This window comes from Stegodyphus dumicola, chromosome 12 (assembly GCF_044657685.1).
Source record: "Stegodyphus dumicola isolate Sdum_Otavi_A_Nest chromosome 12, ASM4465768v1".
Lineage (NCBI taxonomy): Eukaryota > Metazoa > Arthropoda > Arachnida > Araneae > Eresidae > Stegodyphus > Stegodyphus dumicola.
Window position 1 is genome coordinate 10,809,230 of NC_140779.1, and position 27,984 is coordinate 10,837,213.

Sequence of the window (27,984 nt, forward strand, 5' to 3'; positions counted from 1 at the left end):
CTTACGGGGGTTTCTGAACTTTTCGTTGCGTTTACAAGGAAAGCAAACATTAATCATTTCTCTTGCATTTTTCCTTTTTGTTTTGCACTTAGATTTTGCACGTTCATTTGTATTTTTACACTGCCCTCCAAAAGTTAAGGAACAGCAAGTTTTTGAAAGCTCACCGTTACAAAAATGCCAGCAACGTTTAAATTCACAGTTCATATACATGACTCTAACGAAGTTTAAGAAAATATACAGAAAAAACAATGGCTACCACTTTTATTTTATAGAAATGAGTATTTCTATAGGAGTATTTCTATTATATATAGGAGTTTGAGAAAAAATGCAAAAGTTGTAATTTTTGTTCACGAGTGTCGATTTTCAGTTGTTAGTGCAGTTTCGTGAACAATGTCTTGGGGAAGTCATTTGCCTCATTCGTTGAGGTGGTGGGCGATCGGATGGATGGGTTTGGGGATGTCACAAGCTGATGCTGCTAGACGTCTCAGTGTCTCACGTAGTTTGGTCAACGTACTATGGAATCAGTTTGAATACGAGGATTCTGTGTCTAGAAGACGTGATCCAGGCAGACCTAGAGGTACAACACCTGTGGAAGGCCGTTATTTATCTCTTTCAACTCGAAGAAAGAGTAACGTTATTGTGTCTTAGCTCATGGCAGATCATTTATTGGTAACAGGGACAAGAATCTCAGCTACTACAGTGCGCAGACGCGTGCGCAATACATTAACACCGAGTCGGGCCACATTCCCTGGTTGCTTCTAGAGCTGCCTTATATGTTCATATAGCCTCCCTCAGACGACTGTGTCGACGGGGCGCCAACCCACCGAAAAGCCCGCAGGGACTTCACATGTTCATCGCCACAATCCATCACACAGAGGGCTGCGCGGGAAGCCGTGCCCCCCCCCCGACACAGCGAGTAACTCTCCCACAGCGAAGGCAACGGACACGACAGTACCAGTACGGTCCCTGCCAAGCCCGCGCCTACCATAGGATGGACCTATGGTTCTAGTCCTGTGAAGAATGATTATTTACCACGACGAATCGAAGCTGACAGGACACAGGTCCAGTCAGTGGTCTGGGAAAACCCCGGGTCTCCTCCCATAAATGGTCGCTTCCGGAAATTCACACCAGTCGATCCCTCGGGATGGGGTGCTCAGAGTCATTAGCGTATACGCGCCTAGGTGTTGACCACGGCACTCGTATAGTTTCCAGCGGGGCCACGAGGAGGCTAACTCTGAGCTGTGGGAGACGCAAGCACGCGCACGTGAAACCATTATCACAGCCCCTGCCCATCGGTCAAACGCTGGGTCTCCTGCCTTCGCCACTGCCTACGACGATCTCCCGCGCACGGTTCACGCTGCCTACAGTGGTTTTCATCAGGTTCCGGACATCCGATCCCCGGGTCAGGGACCGGCAAATCGGTCCTCGGATCAAACGCCAGGTCTCCTCCCACTACGCGGTCAGTTCTGGACATTTGTCCTCGGGAGGAAAACCGCCACCCGCCGCGTGCACAATACAGGTCTGTATGCAAGACGACCAGTTGCTTGTGTCCCCTTGATCCGAGGACACACAGGTGCCCGTTTATGTTGGCCAACAGAACACGTCTCCTAGAACAGTCAGCAGTGGTCGTCTGTTGTCGTCACAGAAGAATCCAGGTTCACATTGGAGAGTTCTTCAGGTTGTCGTCAACTGATCTGGAGGGAACAACGCACCAGGTTGAACCAATCCCACATTGTGGAAAGACACATTTACAGAGGTGGTGGAATAAGGTTTGGGCTGGGATCTCTCTCGGTGGTCACACTGGCCTGCATGTGTTCCATGGAGGAACTTTGACCGGTGGGAGATATCGAGACGAGATCCTTGATCAATATATTCGCCCATATGCTCCTGTGATTGGTCCTGGATTTCTTGTGGTGGACGACAATGCACGACCGCACCAACCTCGAGTTGCTGAAGAATATCTTGAGGGTCACGGTATGGAGCGGGTGGAATTGGCCAGCTCAATCCTCAAACATGAATCCAATAGGGCATCTTTGCGGCTACCTTGGAAGACGTTTTGTGTTGGTTCATTTTTCAAATTGTTGCCACCAAATATTAGAGCCCTGCATAATATTTAAAGAAATTAAATAACAAAGAATCTGCCTGGAATGTGCGTTTCTAGCACTGTAAAAAAGCAACGGCAACTAGAGACATCCAATTTTGAATAACGCAATCCTCCATTCGAATATGGGCATCTGGAAACTCAAATTTGGAATTGGTTTTATTATCTTTTTCATATTTTGTCAAACATTAAGGAATTTTTGATTAAGGGGCCTCATACACCTTAAACCCCTCATGAACTTCGAATATGTGACTGTTGCAAGAATTAGGGTATTTTATTTATTTTAAAAGCAATTATTTCCAACATTTTACAGCTGATTACATAATATAGCTGCTTTGGGAACTAGTAACTAGAAAGTTTGTGTGCCACAGATATTTTTGTAATTTAATCCGCTTTGTGACAAAATTTTTCTTCGTGTTTCAACCTTGCGCGCATGATATTTTAAAAATGGCTAATGGCACATACTTGAAATTTGATGGAATTCTTTATATGGGCACTATCTTCTGACTGAACCAAAAATCTGATGAATATTTTAATGTTAAAAATTTTATGCAAGAAAACATTACAGATTTTTTTAATAAAGTATATTTTATAATCTCAACTGCAAATAAAATAACAAATACGAACATGAAACATGAAATTCTCAGTATTTTTGCTTTACAGTAGTTTCCAAATGTTATAAAAGCTATATATTAAATATGGAATTAAATTATGCAACCGAATGTTTTAAACTGTGCGCGCCAGGTGGAAACATGACGAAACATTTTGTCACAAAGCGGATTAAATATATTACCAGTAAATATGTTAAACTGTTGTGGGTGTTGTGGACTCTTCTGTTAAGTATTCTGTGTGTTTATGAAATAAAATCAGAGTATTTTTAATTTCGAATTCGAAGATGTGGTTTACCAACGAGCACAAGATTTGCCAAACTTGTTGTACCACCTCCGACAATGAATATGACAGTGCTTTTTGCGACATGTAGACTTTGCGATGCAATTTTATTCCTTCTTCGAGGCACTGTTGCCACTGGGAGCCATGAAGTACGAGAAATGTTTTCTCAGAATGATTCACTTCGTTGGTGTTTACTTCGAAGAGGAGGGAGGGAAAGAAAAAAAGAAAAGTCTCTTCTTGGTAGTCATTTCGAATCATCTGTCACCCAAGAAGCGATGAAAAGGTTGAATCTCGAACAAAAATCAACGGAACATATCCAATAAAACATCATTCATCCCATTGTTCTTTTATTTATTTATTCTTACTATCTGAAGATTTTCTTAAACATGACAATTGTGTAAAATGTTGGAATTCTCTTCCCAAAACAATAGCTTCGATTCATTCGTGGAGGGGCAGGGGAATTTTCTGATATTGTTACTCGGAAATTGCTGAATTTTGAGACCCGTATTGTGTGGCCTATCAGCTGTGGGAAGCTTTTACGATGGAAAGGGAGGAAAAAAAACAGAAAGATTTATATTTCAAATAACCAAAGTGCATAGACCCATAATTAGGTTGTTGTTGTTTAAACAGTATAGTTGAAGTGTTGTTTATTTTACCTTTAATACAACCACATATGAGAAAGCAATAGGCGTAGTTTATTCTCTTAATGGAGAACATGTAGGTAACGACCGAAGACACATACTTATGTAAAGGTCACACTTGAGAAAATGCTAACAATTCGTCTTAACTGAAGACTGGACAGATATTATAATTGAGTGAAAATATAGAAACGAACAAGTGCAGTGTATATTTTAATACCATCTGTTAAATAGTGGAAAAATAATAATTTACTAATAATTTTTTTAAAAAATTCTACTTTGGTACTAGTTTAATCTCAAAGTAATTGTTTTGATGCTGTAAATTCTTATCCGCTAACGTGAACAGATACCCATCGATTTTTGTAAGAGACAACTAAGAAAAATGCCGATATTGTGAAAATCTGTACTTTTAAAAACTATGCTAGTCTGCTGCTGTGTATGGCATTATCTCCTCCGAAACAGCGCGTAGTTGAGTTTCGAGAGAGATACACTCGGACTTTTAAAAATTCGTGCGAAGCCATTTCGACCATTCCCATTTTCATATTATTAGCGGAGATATTAATTAAAAACTCTGAAAATGCTAATTTTCGCCCTCATTTTTCCGAGTGGCAACAGTCTCACGCCCTGGAGATAAAAATTTGCTTTATTTCGAAAAGTGTTGCCACTCTTGTTTTTCAAATCGTAGAGTTTCTTAATAAAAAAATTCTAAGTTTTTCTAAGTTGTCTAAGTTTTTTCTAAGTTTTTTATGAAATAAAAATAGCATTGCTAAACATTAACTCAGAGCCGTTTTAAGGAATTCGGCGCCCATGGGCTACTAAAAATAATACGCCCTTCTTCCTAAGAAAATACACAGAATGGCAAATGGGAGTCGGAAAAGTTATACAAAACAAAAGTGTCAGAACTAGAAAAAAACTATTTATTACTTTTATAATAAACTGTTATCTTTATTGTAACTTTTCTTTAAAGTCACTTATTTAAAAGATGGGTATAAATGTTTACCCAGATTTGAGGGGATTATCTCAATAATGACAGTTCCGATCAGTTTTAAGTCTAATCGTTAGAACTTGATCGGAATTATTATATGATTCTCCATCAGTGCATAACATAAACAAAAATAAAATTTGATTAAATAAAAAACCATTTAAGAACAAAAACACACCTTAATCTAAACAAATGTAACTTATATATTTACTTTCCTAGCTTTTTCTTTGGCAAACTGATCAATAATATCACTAGTATTTAAATTTTCAAATAAATCTCTTTCAATAGACAAAATACTTAAATCATTGAGTTTACTCTGTCCCAAAGAAGATCGTAAGTAATTTTTTATTCTTTTGATTGCTGAAAATGATCTTTCGCCACTGCAGTTTGTTGTGGCGATACTTAAAAATATGCGCAGTGCTATGGTTACGTTTGGAAATGTAGATTCAATTTTTAACTCGATTATTGTCTTTAAACTTAGTTCTGCGATAGATATATTTTCGGTAATTTCCAATAAATTCACATGTTTAAAATGTAGGCATTCTTCAATAAAGTTGTTTTCTAAATCATTCTGATATATTTCGCACAACTTTGCAGCATTATTTCTAATTATGTCTTCATTTATATTTTTTAAATTAACTAGAAACCCAAATGTTGAATAAATGTCAACATATGCACATTTTCTCTTTTGTACTTCTGCTAGAATTTTATCAATAATAGCATAATATGTTTTTATGCGGAATTCGTCATTTGCATCAAGTTGCACTTCTTCCGACGTATTTTCATCGAACTGTCTTTTTCTTTTCTGTAACCGTTTGTATTCATAACAGCCAGATAATTTTATACCTTCTGATTTGTAAAGGTTAAACGAATCTATATTTCGTTTCGATTGTACAAATTTTTCTAAAGAAGCATATCATGAAACAATGCATTCAATTGTAATATCAACTTTTTGAAGCGATATATTAGTTTATCGATGGTTTCCAATATTTCACTCCAAAATGCTATCATAATAGCAGTTTCCAATGAGTTGAACTCATTTAACAACCCCTGGGCTTCAACTTTTGTTGCAGGCTTTTGAAAATTGTCTTCGTAAAGTTTAGTTAAAGCATTTTTAAAATTTTCATAGCCCGAAACCACTACTTTCACTGAATCAGCTCTTGCTGACCAACGAGTGTCGCTTAATTTTTTGGGAACTTTATTTTTTGCTGTTAGCGTATTTTTCAAAATTTCCCATCTTGATGTTGATGCGGCAAAGAAATTGTATAAGTTTTGTAGAAACAAAAACAATTTAGTTGCGTGTATGCAGAATTCAGCTGCCGATTGTCCAATTAAATTTAAAGAATGTGCCGCACAGGGCACGTAAATGGCAAGATTATTTCTAGATTTAATGCGTGCTTGGAGGCCGTTATATATACCCGACATATTAGAGGCATTATCATAAGATTGTCCTCTACAATCTTCCAAACTAATATCTAAATCAGATAATAGCTTTAAAATACAGTCTTGCATTTCTGAGCTCTTATGGCCAGTATTCTCCAAAAATTTTAGAAACCTTTCAACGGGTGTTCCATTTTTATTGACATATCTTACGACAATGGTTAATTGATCCATATGGGAAATATCGGGCGTCGAATCTACTATAATAGAGTAATATTTTGCCTCTTTTAGTTCCGTGATAATAAAACATCTAACATTTCTGCCCAATATTTTTAGAAACTCATCACAAATATTTGCAGATAAATAAGAAATATTCCCAGTACCTTTATTTGCAAAATTAAATATATGTTGTTTCAAAATAGGGTCAAATTTTGCTAAAAGTTCTAAGCACCCTAAATAATTCCCACTATGTTTATCACCAATAGTTTGATTTTCTCCCCTAAAAGCCAAACCCCTTGAACTTAAAAATTTTATGACTTCGATGATACGTTCTAAAATATTTTTCCAGTAATTCGTATTTTTTTCCATTGATATAATAGAATAATTTTTGAAATATTCCCTTTTTTCTGTAGATCTGTTCACAATTATACGGGTGTTTTCTTTATGAAGGGCTGAATTTTCATGGTCCGAAATTTTTTCACTGTGTTTCCAATCGTTAAAACTTGCACTAAATGGATTGATTATTGGCACTACCAAACAGTTTGCAAGGGATGCAATATACTTTTCCTGAAGTATTTGAGTATAAAAGCCAGTTTCTTTTTTGTTGTTTTCCGTTTTGTAAACGCCTATAAAATATCATTTTTGTAGCATACCTGCTCTGTGATTTGTAGACCACTTTAGATGCAGAAAAGTCTAGTTCTTGAATATCTACCTCTACGTTAGATATGTTCTTCATTATATCTATGATCTTCGCTTAATCTTCCCCATAATGCTGGATCAGTATAATTTACACTCAACATATTACTAAGTTCATCTTCATCTAAATATTCTCTTTCTTGATCTTCTGGCTGTGGCTGTTCCATGTTTTGTTGTTTCTGGTCCTCTTCTTTTTCTTTCACATTTGATTGCTGGGCATTATTGTCATACTGTTGTTGATTTTTTTCTTTTCCCTCTTTGTGTTGCTCATCCTCTGTAATATCCATAGAAAATGTTTCGCCTTTTTTAAAGAAATTTGTTAATGTAGGCATTTTTTCCAAGAGAGCTTTTTGCCTCGCCTCTTTCTCTTCTTTTAATTTACGGTTGGCGGAACCAGATAATTTTTTTCGTTTATGTTCCATGGTTAGTCTTCCTACATAATGGAATAAAAAATTGTTATAAAATTGTTAAATATGTATATATCATTATTAATTAATTTTTAGCTAACATATACACTAGTGGACAAAAAAAACGCATAATCAAAAAAATGGCATTTAGCAAGATAATATTTATTAATTTTAAAAGGTTAAAAAATAAATTGGTTTTTTTTTCTCATTTTATATTTAAAAATATATTTACTTTAAGGTATAAAGAAATTAGGTAGTATATTGAACGGTTTATAAAAATCAAAGTGGACAAAAAAAAATGCATATTGTTTAATTAATACCTTGTATGCCCGCCCTTTGCTTTATAAAGTGCTTCAGCTCGATCTGGCATACTTTCGACCAACTTTTTGCAGAAATCCGGATCAATCCTGTCCCATTCTTCATGCGTTATCCTTTTTAACTCATCAACGTTTTTTGGCTGTCTTTCCCTTATTCTTGTTTTCAGGTGAGTCCAGAGATGTTCTATTGGATTTCATATCTGGTGATTGGGATGGCCAGCTTAGCACAATAATCTTCTTATCTCTGAAATATTCTCTTGAATGCATTGAACGATGCTTTGGATCGTTATCTTGTTGGAATTCATATCCATGAAGACCCATTTTTGAAGCTGACAATGCAAGACAAGAGTCGATTATCCTAGTATATTTAAGGGAATCCATATTTCTCTCAATGATCGTTAACATTCCAGTGCCATTAGAGCTAAAACAACCCCAAACCATAATATGCCCTCCGCCATGTTTAACAGTAGGCTTTAAATTTTTCAAATTATATCTTTCCCCTACCTTACGACGCACATATCTTCGTCCATCTGATCCAAACAAGTTTATCTTGGACTCATCTGACCAGATTATGCTATTCCAATGCTCTTGAGTGTAATAAACCCATTTCTTAGCATGCTCATATCTGCTTAAAACATTTTCAGAACTTAAATATGGTTTAGAACAGGCAACTCTGCCAGGCAAACATATAGAACACAATCCACGACGAATTGTTCTAGATGAAACACATTTTCTTTTTCTGTCATTTAATATATTTTTCAATTTATTTGATCCTAATTTAGGATCTTTTGAGATATTTTGCTTCAAAAAAGTTAAATCACCTGATGAGAGTGACAACTTTCGGCCAGATCCCGGTTTTCGAGATGAAGACCCTCTTATAATATATTTTTCAACAATTCTGGAAATTGTTGATTGATTTACGGAGTATTTTTTTGCTAACTCCATTTGGCTCATTCCAGACTCGTGGAAAGCTACAATTTGAGCCTTGTCTTCAATTGATAATTGCTTTGACATGGATGCACTGAATCATAGAATTTTTTTATGTTTTTTGGCGGGAAAAGGCAATTTTTTTCAATATGCATTTTTTTTGTCCACTTTGATTTTTATAAACCGTTCAATATACTACCTAATTTCTTTATACCTTAAAGTAAATATATTTTTAAATATAAAATGAGAAAAAAAACAATTAATTTTTTAACCTTTTAAAATTAATAAATATTATCTTGCTAAATGCCATTTTTTTGATTATGCGTTTTTTTTGTCCACTAGTGTATGTAAAAGGAAAAGCACTTACCTTAGGAAGATAATAATATAATTTAATAATTTCCACTTAATTTTCAATTTTTAATTCACCTTATTCAGTCGACAAATACTAAAATTATATCAATTTTACTTTTGTCGTGCAATCTATATTAAGGTACGCATCAGTGACCCCTTTATGTTCCTATCTTTTATCAGGATTGTTAAAATAATATAATTTATGTTTAGATAAAGGAATATGCCCTGGCGACGCGGTGAATATACGTAGGTGGTCTTATATTAACTCCAATACAGCTCCGACAGTTCAAATGCGACTGAATAAAAGTACGATCGGTAGGGTGTTACTCCTATTTCGCGTTGCCCTTCTCTATCTATCGTTTTTCAGCACATTTGGAAGAAATAAAAATCAGTTTAATATTTTAAGAAGTGTTTTAATTTAAAAATAAGTAAAAACTAATAAAATGAAAAATAAATTTTTACTATATCGCAAATAAAGAATTGCCGCCTCAAAAGGCTTGCGCCCTGGGGCTATAGCCCATTTAGCCCTGTGGTTAGGGCGGCACTGCATTAACTATATTATTACCGATTTCAAAAATTCGTGGGAAGTTATTTTGACCATTATCATGTTCGAGAGACTTTAATCAACCGAGATATTAATTAAAAGATCTGAAAACTCTCATTTTCGCACTCATTTTTCCGAGTGGCAACAGTCTCGCGTGTTGAAGGGAAAAATCAGCTTCATTTCGAAAAGCGTTGCCACTGCTTTGTTAATAAAAAATATGTCAGTTTTGTAAAAATATGAAATAAAAATAGCATTGCCAAAGCTGAAACATATTATTATTAAAGTCGTATTCTGATGTTGAAGAAAGCACACGATTGCATGTGACGTCATTCTATGTCGAAAATGTTTCGTTAATGTTGGCATTTTAAACAAATAGCTGCTACTGGTTACTTTTTCGTTTCAGGTTAATAGCATTGATTCGATATATTAATGCCACGTTTAATTCTTTTATTGATATTGAGAAAACGTTGTTATATTACATTAAAGTTAATTCATGTCGTCATACGTATTAACCTGAAATGTCAAAAGTTTTTGTTTCCTGGTTTGGCAATTTTTTTTTTTTTTTTTAACTAATTGGTTGTTGCTTGGAAAAAATGAACTAAATTCTTTCATATTGAAATGGCATCATACCTTTGCTTTTCAGAGGTACATAGAAATTACAAATTTTCTTTTGGCATCGGCCCGCTGGTACATTATAAAACTGGCATAATGTTTCAAATTAGTTCAAATATAAGGATAGTGCTATATATGTGATAATATTTCATGAGGAAAGAAAGGATTTCCTCTTAAGATGGAATCAGATATTTGAATCTGTTCCTGTAAAAGTGATAATTAAATAATGAGATACATTCCGATGACCTCATTGATCACGTGACTTATGAATACCTTTTGTAAACAAACAATGCAGATGACCTGAGAGATCACGTGACTTATGTACAGCTAATGCAAACAAGCAAGGTCATTCTTCCTCTTCTTCTGTTGCGGAATGTATCTCATTTGAGGTAAAAACTTGGTGAATATGTATTGAATATGTAAGTTAAGAAATAACTCGCAAAGTATTGTATATTATTTTTCAGCTGTTAAGCTGAGTATAAAATGAGTAATTCTTTCAGAAGAAGGGAGGGGGACGTTGCTTTATTTTCGGGCCAGATATAAAATAGGTTTCATTGAGGTACACGCGCTTTGAGTTTCGTGGATGTCAGGCTCATTGGTTCTTATCAGAAAGCCATAGAGAAATGTAACAGATTAAAGTGTTTAGTTACAGGATCGGGGCCAGAGCCACTGTGGCCTCACCAGGAGTGACAATTTTTTAAAAATTTAACGAAGCACTCTGGAAGAGCAAAGTCTGAGAGCCGCTGAGATTGCACCAAGCGGTAAAAAGCCGAACCCCAGCCCTGAGTAATTTATTAATTACCAGCTATTTCATAAAAAAAACATAGAATTTCGTTCTCTGGAAGGGCAACTTGTAAACACTTTTCTTGTTCCGAACGAAAACTGTCATAGCTGTCCGAGAATAAATTTGTGTCGCTTGTTCCCAAATCTGATGAAACTCTCCTCGTGGATTCATCGTTAACGATCATAAAGATCTTCGCTGCTTTAGTTTAGAATTGCTTCAAATTTTGGCCCCATTTGTGGATTATGGTTTCCCAACCATTCTAACTCAGGATTCTGCGCTACTTTTTGGATTGAGAAAGGCTGATGCTTGATTTCATTTGTTGTTGGTTGTCTGGGCAACACTAAAAAAAGGGGGGGGGAGGGGAAGAAAACATTATTACGGTTAATTTCAGAAATTTACTCCAATCTCTAACAGCCAGTCTTTCTTTCTGAACTTTTCACAAATGCGTTGTATCATAAGGTATTTTCGCCATCCTATCTGTGTACCTTCGTGGTGTTGTTGGAAGTATACTGGACGCGTATTCGGGAGGTCCAGGGCTCGAATCCCGGCGAGGGTATTGCACATTTTTCACGTCTCTAGCGTCAAAAAGTTTTGGTGACGTTAGAATTGGCGCCAAAGTGGTAATGGACGATAGTTCAGCATCACCAGGATTTGGCTATTATTCCCAGTTGCCCTGTAAAAGGGGAGGAGTATATAAGATATTTTCTTCCTACTTTCCACATGCCTTAGTGGTCTAACTGGAAGCATGCTCGACGCGTAGGTCCTGAGTATGACGCCCGGCTAAGGCACTGCCCATTTTTCGCATCTACTGCTTTTAAAGTAATCTAAGTGGATCTTGGAAGATCTGATAATCAGTTCTCGGGTAGTGCGTGGTTGATTTTTTTTTTTTTTTTTAAGATTCCTGTTCAAAGATGGAAATGGTTATTAATTCTATATTAGCGCCTAAATTAAACTGGGGTGCACAACTCTTCGCGGTCGCCACCTTGATTTGGTCCAATAAGTATCGCCTTCTTTTAAATGAATGGGAGGAATGTAAAAGAAATAAAAAAAAGCATTTATTTCGTATATCCTTAAAGTGCAGAGGCGAGCACATTCAACTAGCAACAAAGTCTAGTGTCCAATTCCCAGGAAGAGCAGAATGTATTTGTACGATTTATGCTAACATATGAAAAAATCTGATATGTACACCACATGACTTCCTTGTGCGGAATCCTAAATTATACGCTTTTTTTCCTGCATTTCGTTTAAACTTATTTCCTCGAATTTCATTAGAGATCTAGTATTTCTCATTCATTTAATTCAGTTCTCACTTCGCGACACGCTAAAAATGCATGAAACCTCAAAATAGCTTTATTAAAAATTGAAAAATATCGAAAAATATAAAACGTAAATACAGTTAAAACCATTTAAAAGAAGAATTGTTGCAATTAAAATTAGAGTTTCTACGCAAAAATCAGCCATTCGGCCAGCGGGCAAGAAGGCAGATTTTTAGGTGCACAAAAACTGAAAGTTTACTTTTGGTCTCACTCGGCAAAAAGACACTGAAGGCTTAGAAACTGACTTAATTTTTTGTGAACGCTATGGTGAGTCAATATATCGGATAATTTAATAACTTAAATGCTAATTCCAGAATGGATTAAGCATGGCTTAATTCGCAATAATAAAAGAAGACGTTATCTTTGTTGATGCGAAGCTTAGTTTCTCTAGATTGGCAACAAATCTACTATCAAATGGAAACAAATATGGCTCCTATGATAAAGAAAAATCAAGCTTAGCCGCTTTAAACAACTTTTTAATTGTTGATAATTCTGCAACTATTGCGTCGAAGTTAACTAAAGGCATATAAACCTTAACCGGAAGATAAGAACAACATAATCCAATCATTTGTAAATCAAAAACTGCGCTATTTACCAACATATAAAAATTAAAAAAATGCTCGATGAGCTGAGTAACAGAGTGGGTATATATAGATTTACATACTTTTGGCGCGACCGATTGCTACCACAAAGGGGGGGGTGCACAACTACATGTTACAGCAATCCTGTACAAAATTTCAACGTTCCATGGCCACTCGTTTTTGAGGTAGGCGAGATATATACGTACGTACGTACGTACAGACGCAATGAAAAAATCTCTTCTGAAAATCCATTTTAAATCAGTTTTAGAAGTCGTATGGGGGGAAAAGAGGCCTTTATACTGTCCTTACGTGTAGATGTCAGGCAAAAACATCGTTAAATTGCATTCGCTAGCGGTCAAAATGGATATTTTCGGTGAAATATGGTACCCGGAATGTTTCGTAATTTCAATACTTCCTTTACTTGGTACAAAGAAGTAAAAAGAGGGAGGAGAATCTTTTGGTTGTAGAATTTTAGGCAAGAAATCATATTTGAGATAGACAAAAATGAAAGTAACCAGTCTTGACCTTTCATATTAATCATATTAAGATATTTGACCCAGTTGTAATTCCACTAAAAGTGAATTTTCCGATCAATAGGAAATTGGTTATTGGTACTTATTTCATGCCGTAATTAATGCTCTTTTGTTACAAAGGGATGTGTAAAATATTCCACCTTTTCGTGAGTTCTGGACGCTTGGACTCTTGCCAAGATTAGAGTAAATCGCTTTTGATTGTGTGCTCACCACACCTGTGTCAATACCAGTATTTATGCATAACCTGACATCTTTGTCCTTCACACACCACGTGGCCATCTGACATTTTCTCTGTTACTTTCTGTAGGCTGCAGCTCTGTGGGTTGCGTGTGTGACCAACGTCAAGGCCATGGTTACGAATCTGTGTGGGAAAGAAAATAATTTGAGTGTTATTACGAAGCGGTCTGAATAACGTCGAGATTCCAATCTTGATTGGCTAAACGGAAGAGCATCGCAGTTTTCCATTGGGTAATAGTTTCCGAGTCAGATTTAGAAAATGTTATTATTTTCGCGTGGATTTTGAATAAATTAGCCGAGTTAAGTAAGGATTTTGCATTCCATAGCGAAGGAACTTGACGAATTATTGGACGATAGCGAAATCTGTTTAACTGTTCATTTGAAAAATCTGTGTTTCCCAGAAATTAGTTTTGGTTAGCATTTATAAATCAACAAAAATAGCAGTAATCGCCCTTTAATAATATCATTTGCAAGTATGAAAAAATTTGAATCTCTAATTGAAATTACCAAAGCGGTAAAGTCCCTGAACACTGGTAGTTCGGGTCCCGTAAACGGGCTAACTGTATGGGCGTTTTCGTGGTTTTCCCCGTGTGTAACGTGTTAATACGAGTGTTTTGCTTAGAAAGTCCTCCAGGAAGGCATTCCTCCCTTCCGAGTAGTCCCTTATGGTAGAACATGTAAATAATAAAAGTTAATACTATAATTTTATATTTATTTTTAATAAAAAATATGTGTAGAAATGCATTTTTAGAAATATGTTCGTAATAATTGTCCATAATTTTGATAAAGTTTGATTTAAAAAAAAAATTCTTAACCTCATTATTTTGTTTTATTTTTTCAGCGTAAAGGTTTGATGCGATCCAAGTCTTCGGCCGCTTCCAAAATACAGAGGGCTTTGCCAGGAAAATCGAAAACCAGCAACGGAGAAATGTGAGTAAACATCGCATGAGTAGTTTTTAAAAAATTATTCCTCAAAATTTTAGCTCTTCAATGTTAATTGAGTTTGGTATATACACTGAAGTGACAAAAGTCATGGGATAGCAATATGCAAATATACAGATGGCAGCTGTATCGCGTAGAAAATGTATAAATGCGAAGTGCTTTGGCAGGGCTTTCATTTGTGTTCAAGTTATTCATGTGAAGAGGCTTTGACGTGATTATGACCGCACGACGAGAATTAACAGACTTTGAACGCGGAATGGTAGTTGGAGCTAGACGCATGGGTCATTCCATTTCGGATATCGTTAGGGAATTCAGCATTCCGAGATCCACAGTGTCAAGAGTGTGCCGAGAGTATCTAATTTCAGGCATAACATCCCACCATGGACAGCGCAGTGGCCGACCACCTGCACTTAACGACCGAGACCAGCGACGTCTGCGTAGAGTTGTCGATGTTCACAGACAAGCAACACTGCGTCAAATAACCGCAGAAATCAATGTGGGACGTACGAGGGACGTGTCCGATAGGAAAGTGCGGCGAAATTTGTCTTCCTTGGGCTATGCCAGCAGAAGACCGACTCGAGTGCCTTTACTGACAGCACGACATCGCCTGCAGCGACTCTCGTGGGCTCGTGAGCATATCGGTTGGTCCTTAACCGAATGGAAAACCGTGGCTTGGTCAGATGAGTCACGATTTCAGTTGGTAAGAGCTGCTGGTAGGGTTTGAGTGGGGCGCAGACCCCGCGAAGCCATGGACCCAAGTTGTCAACAAGGCACTGTTCAAGCTGGTGGTGGTTCCATAATGGTCTGGGCTGTTTTTACATGGCATGGACTCGGTCCTCTGGTGCAACTGAACCGATCATTGACTGGAAATGGAAACCTTCAGCTACTTGGAGATCACTTACAGCCATTCGTGGACTTCACGTACTCAAACAACGATGGGATTTTTATGGATGACAATGCGCCATGTCACCGGGCCACAATTGTTCGCGATTGGTTAGAAGAACATTCTGGACAATTCCAGCGAATGATCTGGCCACCTAGATCGCCCGACATGAATCCCATCGAACATTTATGGGACATCATCGAGAGGTCAGTTCGTGCCCAAAACCCTGCACCGTCAACACTTTCACAATTATGGACATAGAGGCAGCATGGCTCAATATTCCTGCAGGGGACTTCCAACAACTTGTTGAGTCCATGCCACGTCGAGTTGCTGCACTTCACCGGGCAAAAGGAGGACCGACAAAATATTAGGAGGTATCCCATGACTTTTGTCACTTCAGTGTATTTATTAAGCTCTCTCTTTTTTTTTTTTTTTTTTTTTTTATTATTATTATTAAACTTACTTGATTCTTCCTTTCACATTTCGAAATTCAGGTTCATTCCAAATAAAATTCACCCATTTTTTATGATTTATTTATTTTTAAAATAATTTTTATAAATTTTTCAAAAAAAAATTTGAATTATAATCTATGAAATTTTTACCATCATCTTAAAGTAGACATATTCCTAAGCATACCTGTAAAAAATTACAATTTAACAAACATTCTCTAATCGTGAAAAGCAAATTTAAAGTTAATTAAATTTTAAATGGAATTGAATTGCAAATAAATGATTAATTATTGCTGCGAACTTAATCTACAATAACATTTAAGTTCTGAGAACATACGTAAATCAAGTTTTTGTACAGGAAAATTTTTAAAAACTGGGAATTGAAATGGTATTGCTAATTTAATTCACTAAAATTTAAAGCTAAAATGAACTATTGTATTTAAACAGAAGCTGTAAGTAAAATTTAAATAAAGCTAAGTGCAAAAATAATTCATAAACTAAAGAAAACCAAACTATTAGAACTTGGAAGTTTAATTTTGAAAAAAAAATTATCAGAGAAACAAACTAGGTAATTAGCACTAAAAGTTGCTAAGTACAAACAAAATTGTTTCAAAAAAATATAGTGGTTTTCCTCATGTGTAACGTGTATACGAGCCAGTTTCCCTTAAAAAGTCCTCCACGAAGGCATCCCTCCCCTTAGGCAGATAGCCCTCGAGGCTTTGCCATAATTACACAAACAAACAAATTCAAAAGAATATAGTAAAATTAAATTTAAATAATTCTCTTGCCATTGCTCAGTGAATGAAATTTGAATTTAACACACATTCTCTATTCGTAAAAACGAAATTTAAAGTTAATTGAATTTTAAATGAAATTAATTACAAATAAATGATTAATTACTGCTGCGAACTAACCTACAATATCATTTAAAATTTTTTACTCAAAATTTCCGAAGATATACGTGCATTTATTTATATATTGGCTAATTTATTGAAAGCGATAAAACATCAAATGTGGTTTAGACACTTTGCTAAAATTATTTGAAAGTTGGAACGATGTAATTTTTTTCACCGATCATGCGCAATGTATCGGGTCAGTCCATAAGTTCGTGCGCAGTAAGAGTATGCGTGGAATTCACTATAACGCATTTACTAAAACAATATAATTTTGAACCTGTTGAAACTTGGCATTGTTTGATTAACATATTATTCAATTCATCACCAACTTTCGTAAATATCCAACGCATTTTAGTACGCATAGAAGATGAATATAGATAATCAGTACAAACGTGTTGTGCTACATTTTTTATTTTCGTGAGGTGAATCTGCCGTTTTTACAGCAATAAAAATTAATAGTGTACATGGTGAACACACTATTATTGTAAAGACTGCCCAGGAATGGTTTAAAAAATTTTAAGTTGGAAAAAGCAGCATGGATGATGAACCCCGTTTCAAGACGTTTTGAATTCTTAAAACCAAATCAAACGATTCGTTCAGAAGTTTATAGTGAACAACTTTGCCGTCTAAACTCAGAATTGATCAAAAAACGCCCACGACTGGTGAATATAAAGAAAGTGTTGTTTCATCGTGATAACGCTAGACCGCATACGGCTCGAACAACGCTGCAAAAAATGAGTGAATTTAAGTGGGAGCTTTTGCCACATCCTGCTTACTCCCCAGATATTGCCCCAAGTGATTTTCACTTATTTCGTGCCTTACAAAATTTTTTACTGGGAAAAAAAAAATTAAATTCTAAACAGGATGTACACAATGAACTTTCAAGTTTTTTTGCTTCAAAACCAGAGTCTTTCTACAGCAGTGGCATAAAAGAGCTGCTGCCTGTAAGATGGCGAGACATTGTAGATAATGGAGGAAAATATGTAACGGATTAAAATGTTAAATTGTGTTTTTTTACATTATTTAAAAATTTACCAAAAAATGGGCACGAATTTAGGGACTGACCCAATAAAAAAGGTAGGAACGAGGTGCCTTTTTTTTCCGCTCCGGTATAATGGAAGGGAAAGGAAAATTGGTAGCCATATCTTAAAAAAAGTTCGCCAGGTGAATTATTCTTGGCGCACACTGAAAAAAATTGCGCCAAGATAAATTTTTGAATTTCTCCGTAAATTTCGCACCAAATTTTACGAAATTTAATATCTGGGCATAATTTAAGTTGCAGAATCGAAATATGGAAATAAAATGGGTATGTTATTTCAAAAAAATCTTTTTTACGTCAAAATACGTATGTTAGAACAATACTATATGTAAATCTAATGTATAGCCTTAGTCGCGCTTTCGAAACATGAAAAACGCAATTTGAATTTTGTCAATCGATCCAGCAGAACGGAAGATACAGAGCTCTCTCTCTCTCTTTCTCCCCCCCCCGCGTGTATACGAGCCAGTTTCCCTTAGAAAGTCCTCCACGAAGGCATGCCTCATTTTAGGCAGATAGACCTCGAGGCTTTGCCATAATCACACACACACACACACACACTTTCTTCCCCCCCCCCCTTTTTTTTCGCAGTGTATAATTTTACCGCTGAAGAATTTGGCTAATATTCAGGGGTCGAATACGTAAACGTGCACGTGCTCGTCTGCGGAGATGTGATTGTGGAGAAGAAGCGCACGACGCGTTTTCGGCGATTTGTGTGCTGGGGGTACTGCTTTAAGACATTCGCCGTGTTTCTCGCAAGAATTGGGTAAATTTTATAGCGTTATCAGGTAAAATAAGTAGCCACGAACATATGGATGACGGAATGAAATAAAAAAATCTTCTGTAAACCGGACGCAGGCCAGTCACAACCGCAGGTGGATACAGAGCGCAGTGTAACGTGCATTGTCGTCTGCAATTTTCAAAAACATAGGGCGGGCCAAATAAGACCTACCAATGTTAAGCACAGTTAACTTTTCTATTTTTTGATATAATTATTATTTTTATTTTTATAGGTTATAATTCAATTCTTGAAATTTATTATGGAACCATACATAACAAAACAACGCGTTAAAATTATCGAGTTTTTCGAACTGTACTGTTTGGTGCGGTGTCAAGGCCAATAGAATTATCGGCCCGTATTTCTTCGAGAATGAGGATGGAACGCCGGAAACGATTTCCGGAGCTTCTTACAGAACAATAATTGAAAACTTTTTGCGGCCAATGGCGAAGCAGAATCCTTTTTTTTTTTTTTTTTTTATGGGGATATTTAAAAGACAAAAGTGCATGTTAATAAACCAGAAACTATTAGACAGCTGAAGAAGAAAATTCGAGACGAAATACCGAGCCTTCAACCAGAAACATTACGTGTCGTAATGGAAAACGCGTTACAAAGAGCCAATCTCTGTATCGAGAAAAATGGTGGACATTTGTCTGATGTCATGTATCATACATAATTTGCACAAAATGTATTTAATATTATCAGGTTCAGTGTTCCGCCTTACTTGCTTTGGGAACATGCAAAGACCTGACTCGGAACAGGGAGCTTACTAAAGCTATGTTCAATAAATGTGGGAAGTAGACAAGATACACAGGAAGGGTATACGAAACCCTTTATTTTTCACTCTTTACAATAATTTCCGGACTTCGGAATACAGAGACCAACCAGTTGTGGTCTGAACGTAAGAATATAAAAATATTAACTAAACTCTAACTTAACTTTGGAATAATAAACAAGGGCCTGCATGGAAGATTGGCCGTATATTAACAGGAAGCCGTATGTAGTACAGAGAATTGTTAATACTACAATACGTTTAAAATTATCAAGAGGATTAAACTTCTGGCCTGGAAGGCAACCAGCAACCGAGTAAAACTGCTAAGGCAAGCGGCCTGCTTCGACTAACTCCTTCCTCTCTCTTGCTTGGCAAAAAGCCACAACTTAAGTACTTGGCGTTCGCCAGACAAATTTGCATAAATAAGTTAAAGCTTTTAATTCTGGAAGTAGAAAATAAGAAGTGATAGTAAAGATTTAAAATAAAATAAACGTTAGTAAAACTTAAGATCCTTACAATATATACAAAAAATTAATCAAAATAAATAATTATTACAAGAGTTATCCGTGTTTAATATTAGTAGGTCTTATTTGGTCCACCCTGTCGTTTCAAGATCTTAAATCCTTGGACAAAGTCGACCAAGCTTCATCGAGCGCTGGGAAAAAAAAAAAAAAATCGCTGCTCTCGTTTTGGAAGTCCAAACGTATCTGGTAAGCATTATACGCAAGAAATCATTTTTGAAATAGTTTGTTGGGCAGTAGGCTAGTCATAAAACATTCAAGGATGCCCAGAAAGCTGTAAAATCGTAAAAACCTATATTAACCCCACCTATTTCCCCTCTTTTTGAGGTATTTTCAGCCTTTAACTGCAACCACCGCTAGCCGAATTATGTCTCCTTGAAATTCGCCACTGTCCTCGTGAAACGGATTTTTCAAGCGAGTTGTAAAATTTGGAGCGTGCAAGGCATTTTATTCTCCCATTTGTATTGTTCAGAAAGTGTGAGAATAAGAATAGGGTAAAAGAAATGCCATGTAAGAAGAAAGGGAAGCCATCGAAACGTATCTGACATGGAAATTCGGGTTTCTGTGCATAGGGACGAAAATGAAATTACGAAATTTGCCAAAAAGGTATCCTGTTGGTCACAGTTTCACGCTTTCCAGAAGTTTTCCACTCTTTTTAATTCGTTAGTTATTCTAGAAGCATTATTTGTCGCCTTGTGACAAAGGGTGCATTATCACAGGCGTTACGGAAAAAATTATCGATTTTACTTAACATGCTTTTGTTTAGCTTCGGTATTCTTGGCACTTAGATGCATACTTCTATCAAATGGATCCTTTATTACTTTAAGATTGCCACTTTTGATTGCGCATGCGTTATTTCTACCGACTCCTTTATCACTATCGATGTCTTGCATGAAACTTACGTATCCAATTCAATTTGGGCCCACCAGAGTCCGAGCGGTAAAGGTCGCTTAGCACTGGTAGTTTGGTCATAGGTTCGAATCCCTCGAACGGGCTGGCTGCGTAGCCGTTTTCATGGTTTTCCCCATGTGTGACGTATATACGAAGCAGTTTTCACCTAGAAAATCCCCCACGAAGTCATTGGGAGATAGCATCAATTCCATTTACCACTTGAGGCCCACCAGCGGCCGAGCGGTAAAGTCGCTGAACACTGGTAGTTCGGTCCGAGGTTCGAATCCCGCGAACGGGCTGGCTGCATGGGCGTTTTCGTGGTTTTCCCCATGTGTAACGTCTATACGAGCCAGTCCGCCTTAGAAAGTCCTCCACGAAGGCATCCCTCCCCTGAGGCAGATAGCCCTAGTGTGCTTTGCCATAATTAAATACACCACACCACTACCATTTACCACTTGCATAACTATCCAAGTAATGCTAGTGTATACTTCCTGTGGAATGTTTCAAAAATAAATAAAACTAAGTTTGAGTCTGTTAACCAATGAAAAACAAACACAAATCTCCCGTTCGATATTTTGTAATTTTAACCATTGAATTTTGTGGATGTATTACAGTTAAGCAAAGATTATCTGTTTAATATATACCGAATATTCCAGCGTATAACATGCTTGTATAATTTCAAACTACATATTAGAATTTTTAGATATATTCGCCACCTAACGCGCACCCATTTCTTTACGAAGGAACGTGAAAGATACGTGCGCGATGCTTTTGTGTTTTGAAGCCATTCATTTGAAGATTTTTCGCAGGCTCTCGAATAATACTGAATTGACGAATACTTCGATGCTGAATTGACAAGCAATAAAGGAAACAATACTTGTGGGCAGAAATGATTGAGGAAGCAAATAATTCTGCAAAACGGGTGGTTTGTATTCAGTGGAGTCAGGCACCAGAATCTTATTCTAGGGTTTCGAGAAAGGTTGGACAGAATTTGCGGTAAGAACCCCTTCCGACCTGAATGAATTCGTGGAACTAGGAGTTGGGTGTTTTCTCTTTCTGTAGTAACTTAAAGCTCTGAAGTCCACCTGCGGCTGAGTGGTGAAAAAGTCGCTGAACACTGGTAGTTCGGTCCGAGGATCGAATCTCGCGAACGGGCTGGCTGTATGCATATTTTCTTGGTTTTTTTCCCCATGTGTAACGTGCATACGAACCAGCTTCCTATAGAAAGTCCTCCAAGAAGCCACCCCCGTAAGCAGACAACCCTCGTAGCGTTGCTGCAATCAGATAAACCCAAACCATTTGAAGCTGTGATTTTGAAATGAACATTGAAGGCTTTAATAAATCGCATTTGCTCCTTTTACTAGTAAATGTGGCTTATTTTTTATAGTCGTTCGAAAATTTTTCCCAGGCTTTCGAACAATGGTATAACTGATACTGGATTAACAAGCGATAAGGAAAACAATATGCGATAAGGAAAACAATATGCGTGTTGTCGATGTGAAAGACGCAAAAGTGTTTTACATGAAACAACAGGTAACGAAAAATCTCACCTCACAGAAATGTTTTCCTGCTTAGCGGACGATGCAAAAATTAAAAACCCGTGGTTATTTTTAAAAGAAAGACGGTGACAAAATGTAAATTCCCAAATGGTGTTTTCATTCATATTTACGAGAAAGGATGGGTGGATGAAAACGGTGGGAAATTGTGGAGATGAGAAATATTTGGTAAAAGCGTCCTGTTGCCTTAAAGAAGTCAGTCTTTTAGTGTGGGCCTTTGCTATTTTAGTTTAGTTTTTTTTATGCTATTTTAGTTTAGTTTTTTTTTGCTATTTTAGTTTAAGTTTTTTTTTTTTTTTTTTTTTCCTCTAAAGGGCTATTAATTTCGTTTTGGCATTTTTACATCGAAAACTTTAAAAGTATGAATCACTTTTCAAATTGTTGCCATCCAATATTATCACCCTGTGTTATATTTAAATATTAAATCATGGAGAATCTGCATGAATGTATGTATGTTTCTCGTTCTGTGATAAAATAACGGTACCTGGAGCCATCCAAATTTATATAACGTAATCTCCCATAGAATATGGACATGTGGAAGCCCTAATTTTAATTTTATTTAGCCCTAATTTATATTATACGCACGTATTTAGTTTTCGTTATTCTGACGATGCAAACGTATTCTTTAAAGCTTAAAGACGGTTTGAAATGCAAAATAGTTTGCTGTCCTAATTTAGACATTCTTCTAGAAAGCGAATTGTATAATTCACTGGTTGCAGCCTTCTTTGAGAAAAACTGGCACCTCATTAATGTAAACCATCCTTGAACTAGTTCACTCTTTCTCTCTACCCAAACCATGAACTCTTGAAATTTCTGTTTGCATTTTTCGGAATAAAACTGCTTAAAAAAGCATTAAACCGACAAAGGGGGGGGGGAGGTTACTCACCTTACTCATGCTGCGATTTGCTTTCATTTACGAGAGAGTTGCAGTCAGCTTTGACCCTAATTTTCTTCCTACACCCCCCTTCCCCCAGTTCTACAAATGACAGAGATGCATTACGGAGTTTCGTTCGCTTGCTAAGATATTTTAAAATGTTCTTTGAAACCTTCTTCCCGTTTTCCTTTCGTAATATCCTTTCTCTAAATGTGTTGATTCTGTTGTTGCGCGTTCGTGGATTTGGAGCGGTTGGCAACACTTAACAAAGAATCAAAATACTATTTATTCGCCAGTATAATAACAGGAGAGTTCCAAAGGCACGTTTACAGTCGTCGAAAAGCTACGACAAACACTCTGAAACAATCAGAAACACAGCTTTTATCCTATCAGACTGTAACGGTGCAGACAGTTCCACGACAAAACACTAAATATAGCCGATGGATTCAACGTACAGGGAGGGTTTGTATAGCTTTTTTTTTATTTACTTTGAGCATATTCTGGGATAAACCGGTAAGAATTCGTTCTAGAATGTTCTCTCTCCGTCTACGGCACATCACCAATTTTTGTCGCCAAATGGGTGATTTCTCGCCAAATCTGGCAACCCAGCTTTTCCTTGCTATTTTATGGCAACCCTGTACCCGCTTTGCGGGGAAGCTATATTACCGCAGCTGGGCGTTTCGTAACAGTATGATTAGAACAAACCAACAAAATACATCGTGTGAAAGACAGCAAGATTGCCCCCATGTCGCAAAGACACTATACGTTTACAAGCATCCATGCCTTGTCCGGCATTCGAACCCCGGCTCTTCTGTACCGCAGTAAGGCTCCCCTAACCACTAAACCGTCTGGGCGCCATAGGTAGGGTATTTATCATAACAGTGATCATTCCTGACCACTGGGGAGGGGTGCTTAACTAAAACTCTGATTTAAGTGAAGGAATTTTTGTGTAAAATATGCTGCTAAAAATGTTAAAATTTGGGGCATTTAAGCACGAAGAAATGAATGAAGAAAATATAAATATACTAAAGTATTAATAACCAGTAATAAAACCAGTTTGGTACTCTTCCAAAGTATTTTAATAAAGTCCACCAAAATATGTAATTTTTCTTAAGCTTACGACTGTTTAACAAATGAACCGCAATTAAGAATGTTGGCTTCGTGTATAACATAAAATGTATATCTAATGAAGCATTTTGAATTATTCATAATATTATTAATCTGCTTGTGTCAAAACTAGCTGTTAATTATAAAAGAATGCGGGCTTTCCTCTTCCCGTCCTTGGTAAATTCTATTCATGTTATTTACATTGTTCTTAATTCTTTATACGGTCGCATTTATCTTAAGGAGTCAATTTAAAAATTAATTAGCCATGATGTCATCCGTTATCATCAGTGTCCACGGAAAAGATATTTATTTTTGATAATGGCAACGATGGCATCATTAAAGTGACGCATAGATTCACATTTTTAGCTGGTGAGTACTGAGATTTTTTCCCATAGCATTATAATTAAAAGAGAATTAAAATTCCATAGCATTGTAATTAAAAAAAAATCTGAAAGCTTTTAGATTTTATATTACGCCCAAAGTTAATTTTTTTTAAATCTTTTGTGTGTTGCCTTTATTTATTAAATATCATGCTCTACACACATAAACCATAAAATTCAGTTCAACAGCAATCTCGCAAAGTATTTAAAATAGCATATCGCTAGAATTTCCGATACAATCTCGAGCGCAGAAGATAATTCCCCCCCCCGTACAGTGCTGTCATTGCTCGCTTTGAATTCGTTATGAATTTTGCTGTTGCCATTCATCGATCGCTTAAAATTAATCTCGCCTAAGTATTCTCTTTCTGATTCGCTTTTAGCTGCAAAAACACGAACTAATTTAAAATGTACACTTTGCGTAATTTTATTAATTGCACTGTTAAATTGTATGACGTATTGTAATGGTTCATATCTCGAATTGCATAAAGCATTCTTTAAGTTTAATGTTTCATCCATTCATTGAAATAAAAAAATAAATATAAAAAAAAAAAAAAAAAAAAAATCTTAAAATTTTCAGATTTTAAATTACGTCCAAAGGGGCGTTTTTTTAACGTTTTGTGTGTTACCTTTATTTATTAAATATCATGTTCTTTGCACTTAAATCATAAAATTCAGTTCAATACCAGTGTCGCAAAATAGTTTTAAAATGAGCCTATCTTTAGAATTTCCGATAGATAGTTCCGCCCGCTGGATATAAAAAGGTTTTATTTGCCCGGCGTAGAGTGTTGCCATTGCTCGCTTTTAAATCGTTGAGTTTGTTACTAAAAAATTCGTTAAAGTATTACAAAATATGAAATCGGCAATAAAACAAATTCCAAATTTCAAATTTGGTCTTCCACATGCCCATATTCGTAGGAGGATAACGGCATTCAAAATTCCATGGCTCTATGTACCGTTGTTTTATCATAATGCGAGAAATATACATACATTTATGCAGATTTTTCATTATTTAATTTCGTCAAATATAATGCAGGACTCTTAACATTTGGTGGCAACAGTTTGAAAAGTGAAACGGACATTTATAGTGATTCAACGCAAAATCGCAAAACGAAAACAATAGTCCTTCAGGGACAAAGCCCCTTTGGACTAATAATATATGAAAGCTTTCAAATTTTATATTAGGCGTTTGTTTCCCCCCCATCTTCTTTTTATATATTTGCAGAGACATACACGTTTCGAGAACGTTTGCGGTAACGCCACTTTTAAACACAATTTTAAAAGTGTCCGATAAACATTCTCGCACGCTGGAGATAAAAATGTTCTATTCCGTACAGTGTTGCCACTGCTTGCTTTGAAATTGAAGTTTTTTTTTTTAAACATTCGTTAACGTTTTGAAAAATATGAAACTGACAATAAAACAAATTCGAAGTTCCAAATTCAGGCTTCCAGGGGCCCATATTCGGTTGGAGGACTACGTTATTCAAAATTTGAGGATTCTAACATGCATTCATGCCGACTCCTCATTATTTAATTTTTTCGAATACAAAACTGGGCGATAACATTTGGTGGTCACAATTTGAAAAGGGAAACACCCTTAGTTATTCGATGCAAAATGCTGCTTCGAGACTAATAACCCTTGGGCTATTAAATGAATAAAATAAACAAACAAAATATGAAAGGTTTCATATTTTAACGGTCCCTCAAAAGCGTCCGTTAAAAGGTTTTCTACGCTTCCGCTGATCCCCAAGTCAACCTCTCTGCTGTCAAACTCACCCCTACTAACCCTCCCCCATTTGCCTTTTAGTTTTATTATTAAGCATAATTTTCTTCGCAAAAAATGTTGGCATACATTAGTTTTTTCTTGTGTTTTTTCTGAGTTTATAATATCTATGTTCAGCTTTCTTACGAAGGTGGTTTTACAAAACTTTTTTTTTTTTGTCTTTTTATTGTTAACGTTTTGAGCGTTTACTTTATTTATTGAATATCACGTTCTTGGCACTTATGCCACATATATTTGGATTCAACAGTACAATCACAAAATGTTTAAAAACAGCATATCTTCAGAATTTCTGATAGACAGTCTCGTGCGCCGGAGATAAAAATGTTTTATTCCGTACAGTGTTGCCACTGCTCGCTTTGAAATCGTTAATTTTTTTTAATCGAAAATTTGTTTAAATTTAAAAACATATGAAATAGATAATAAATAAAACAAATTCGAAATTCAAAATTCCGCCTTCCAGCTGCTCATGTTCGGGTGGAGGACTACATTATTCAAAATTTGGCCGCCCTAGGAACATTTCTTTTTTCACAGTGCGAGAAACAATTCATGCAGAGTCTTCATTATTTAATTTCTTTAAATATAATACAGGGCGTAATATTTGGTGGCAACATCTGAAAAATGGTTCAACACATTTAAGTGTTCATTTTCGAGACAGTCCATTCGGGATTAAACATCTTTGTACGACAAGAACCTTTGGCTATCCTGTTCGAGTCTTCTGCGAAGCCTCGTCGTCTAACATCAGCGCAAAAAATCTTTTGATTTTTTATTTAAGTTGAAAAAGTGTACTTGTTGCTGTTTTCGTTTCATTTCATCGCAGAATAAACTAATCCGTTCTCTTTTCGAAATATTTATCTGACGTTTCTGTTTTCAGTTACGTGAATGACAAAATATACTGGCAAAAAAATTTTGTCAGATTGACAAATTCTTGTTACTTATCGAATGAACCCAGCTGTTGACGGTTTCGCAAGTTTCATTCGTTATGCACCGTGGTTTCGTCAGAACGAGTTTGCTTCTTGTGCCTTTTGTGGTTTTTTTCCTTCAGTTAGTTTCCCGAACCGAAGACAGATGCATTGCAGAATCGGGAAACTTTCTCAACTGCGAAACGTAACTACGTGTTGCAGGGCAACAAGATAATTTTATGTTCGATGCAAGGTTGTTATAAACACTGACAAAATGTCATGCGTTATGGTAGATAATTTGAGGTCGTTTTGTGTCATCTGACTTAACGATACTGCTTACATTATTCGGCTTGTTTTGCCTTTTTGCTGTTCATTTAAGCAAAGAAAGTACTAGTGTTTAGTTATTGCACAATTTTATTATGATCTAAAACTTGTTGGTATATGCTTTAAACATACCGATCAAGGCCGCCCAGACGGTATAGTGGTTAGGGAAGCCTACTGTGGTAACAAAAGGTCCAGGTTCGAATCCCGGAAAATGCATGGATATGTCTTTGCGGTAGGGGGCGCTCTAAATATATGACCAACCGAAAGTCCTCTCGTGTGGTTTGGCGGTAGAGGAGAGGTAGGTGTAGGACCCCTCGGGATGCTTTCCCTCAAAACTGAAAATTGAAGTCGTGGTAACAAAAGGTCCAGGTTCGAATCCC

At 36.3% G+C, this 27,984-nt stretch overlaps 1 protein-coding gene across 4 annotated transcripts in view; it reads left to right on the forward strand.

The window, feature by feature from the left end:
• The window catches only part of LOC118196098 (uncharacterized), a 787,551-nt gene that overhangs the window by 691,320 nt on the left and 68,247 nt on the right, over positions 1–27,984 (forward strand). For all 4 annotated transcript variants that reach the window (XM_085827471.1, XM_085827472.1, XM_085827473.1 and 1 more), the window contains one exon: positions 14,358–14,446. In XM_085827471.1, coding sequence (XP_085683597.1) covers positions 14,358–14,446 — 89 coding nt within the window. The remainder of the gene's footprint in view (positions 1–14,357; positions 14,447–27,984) is intronic.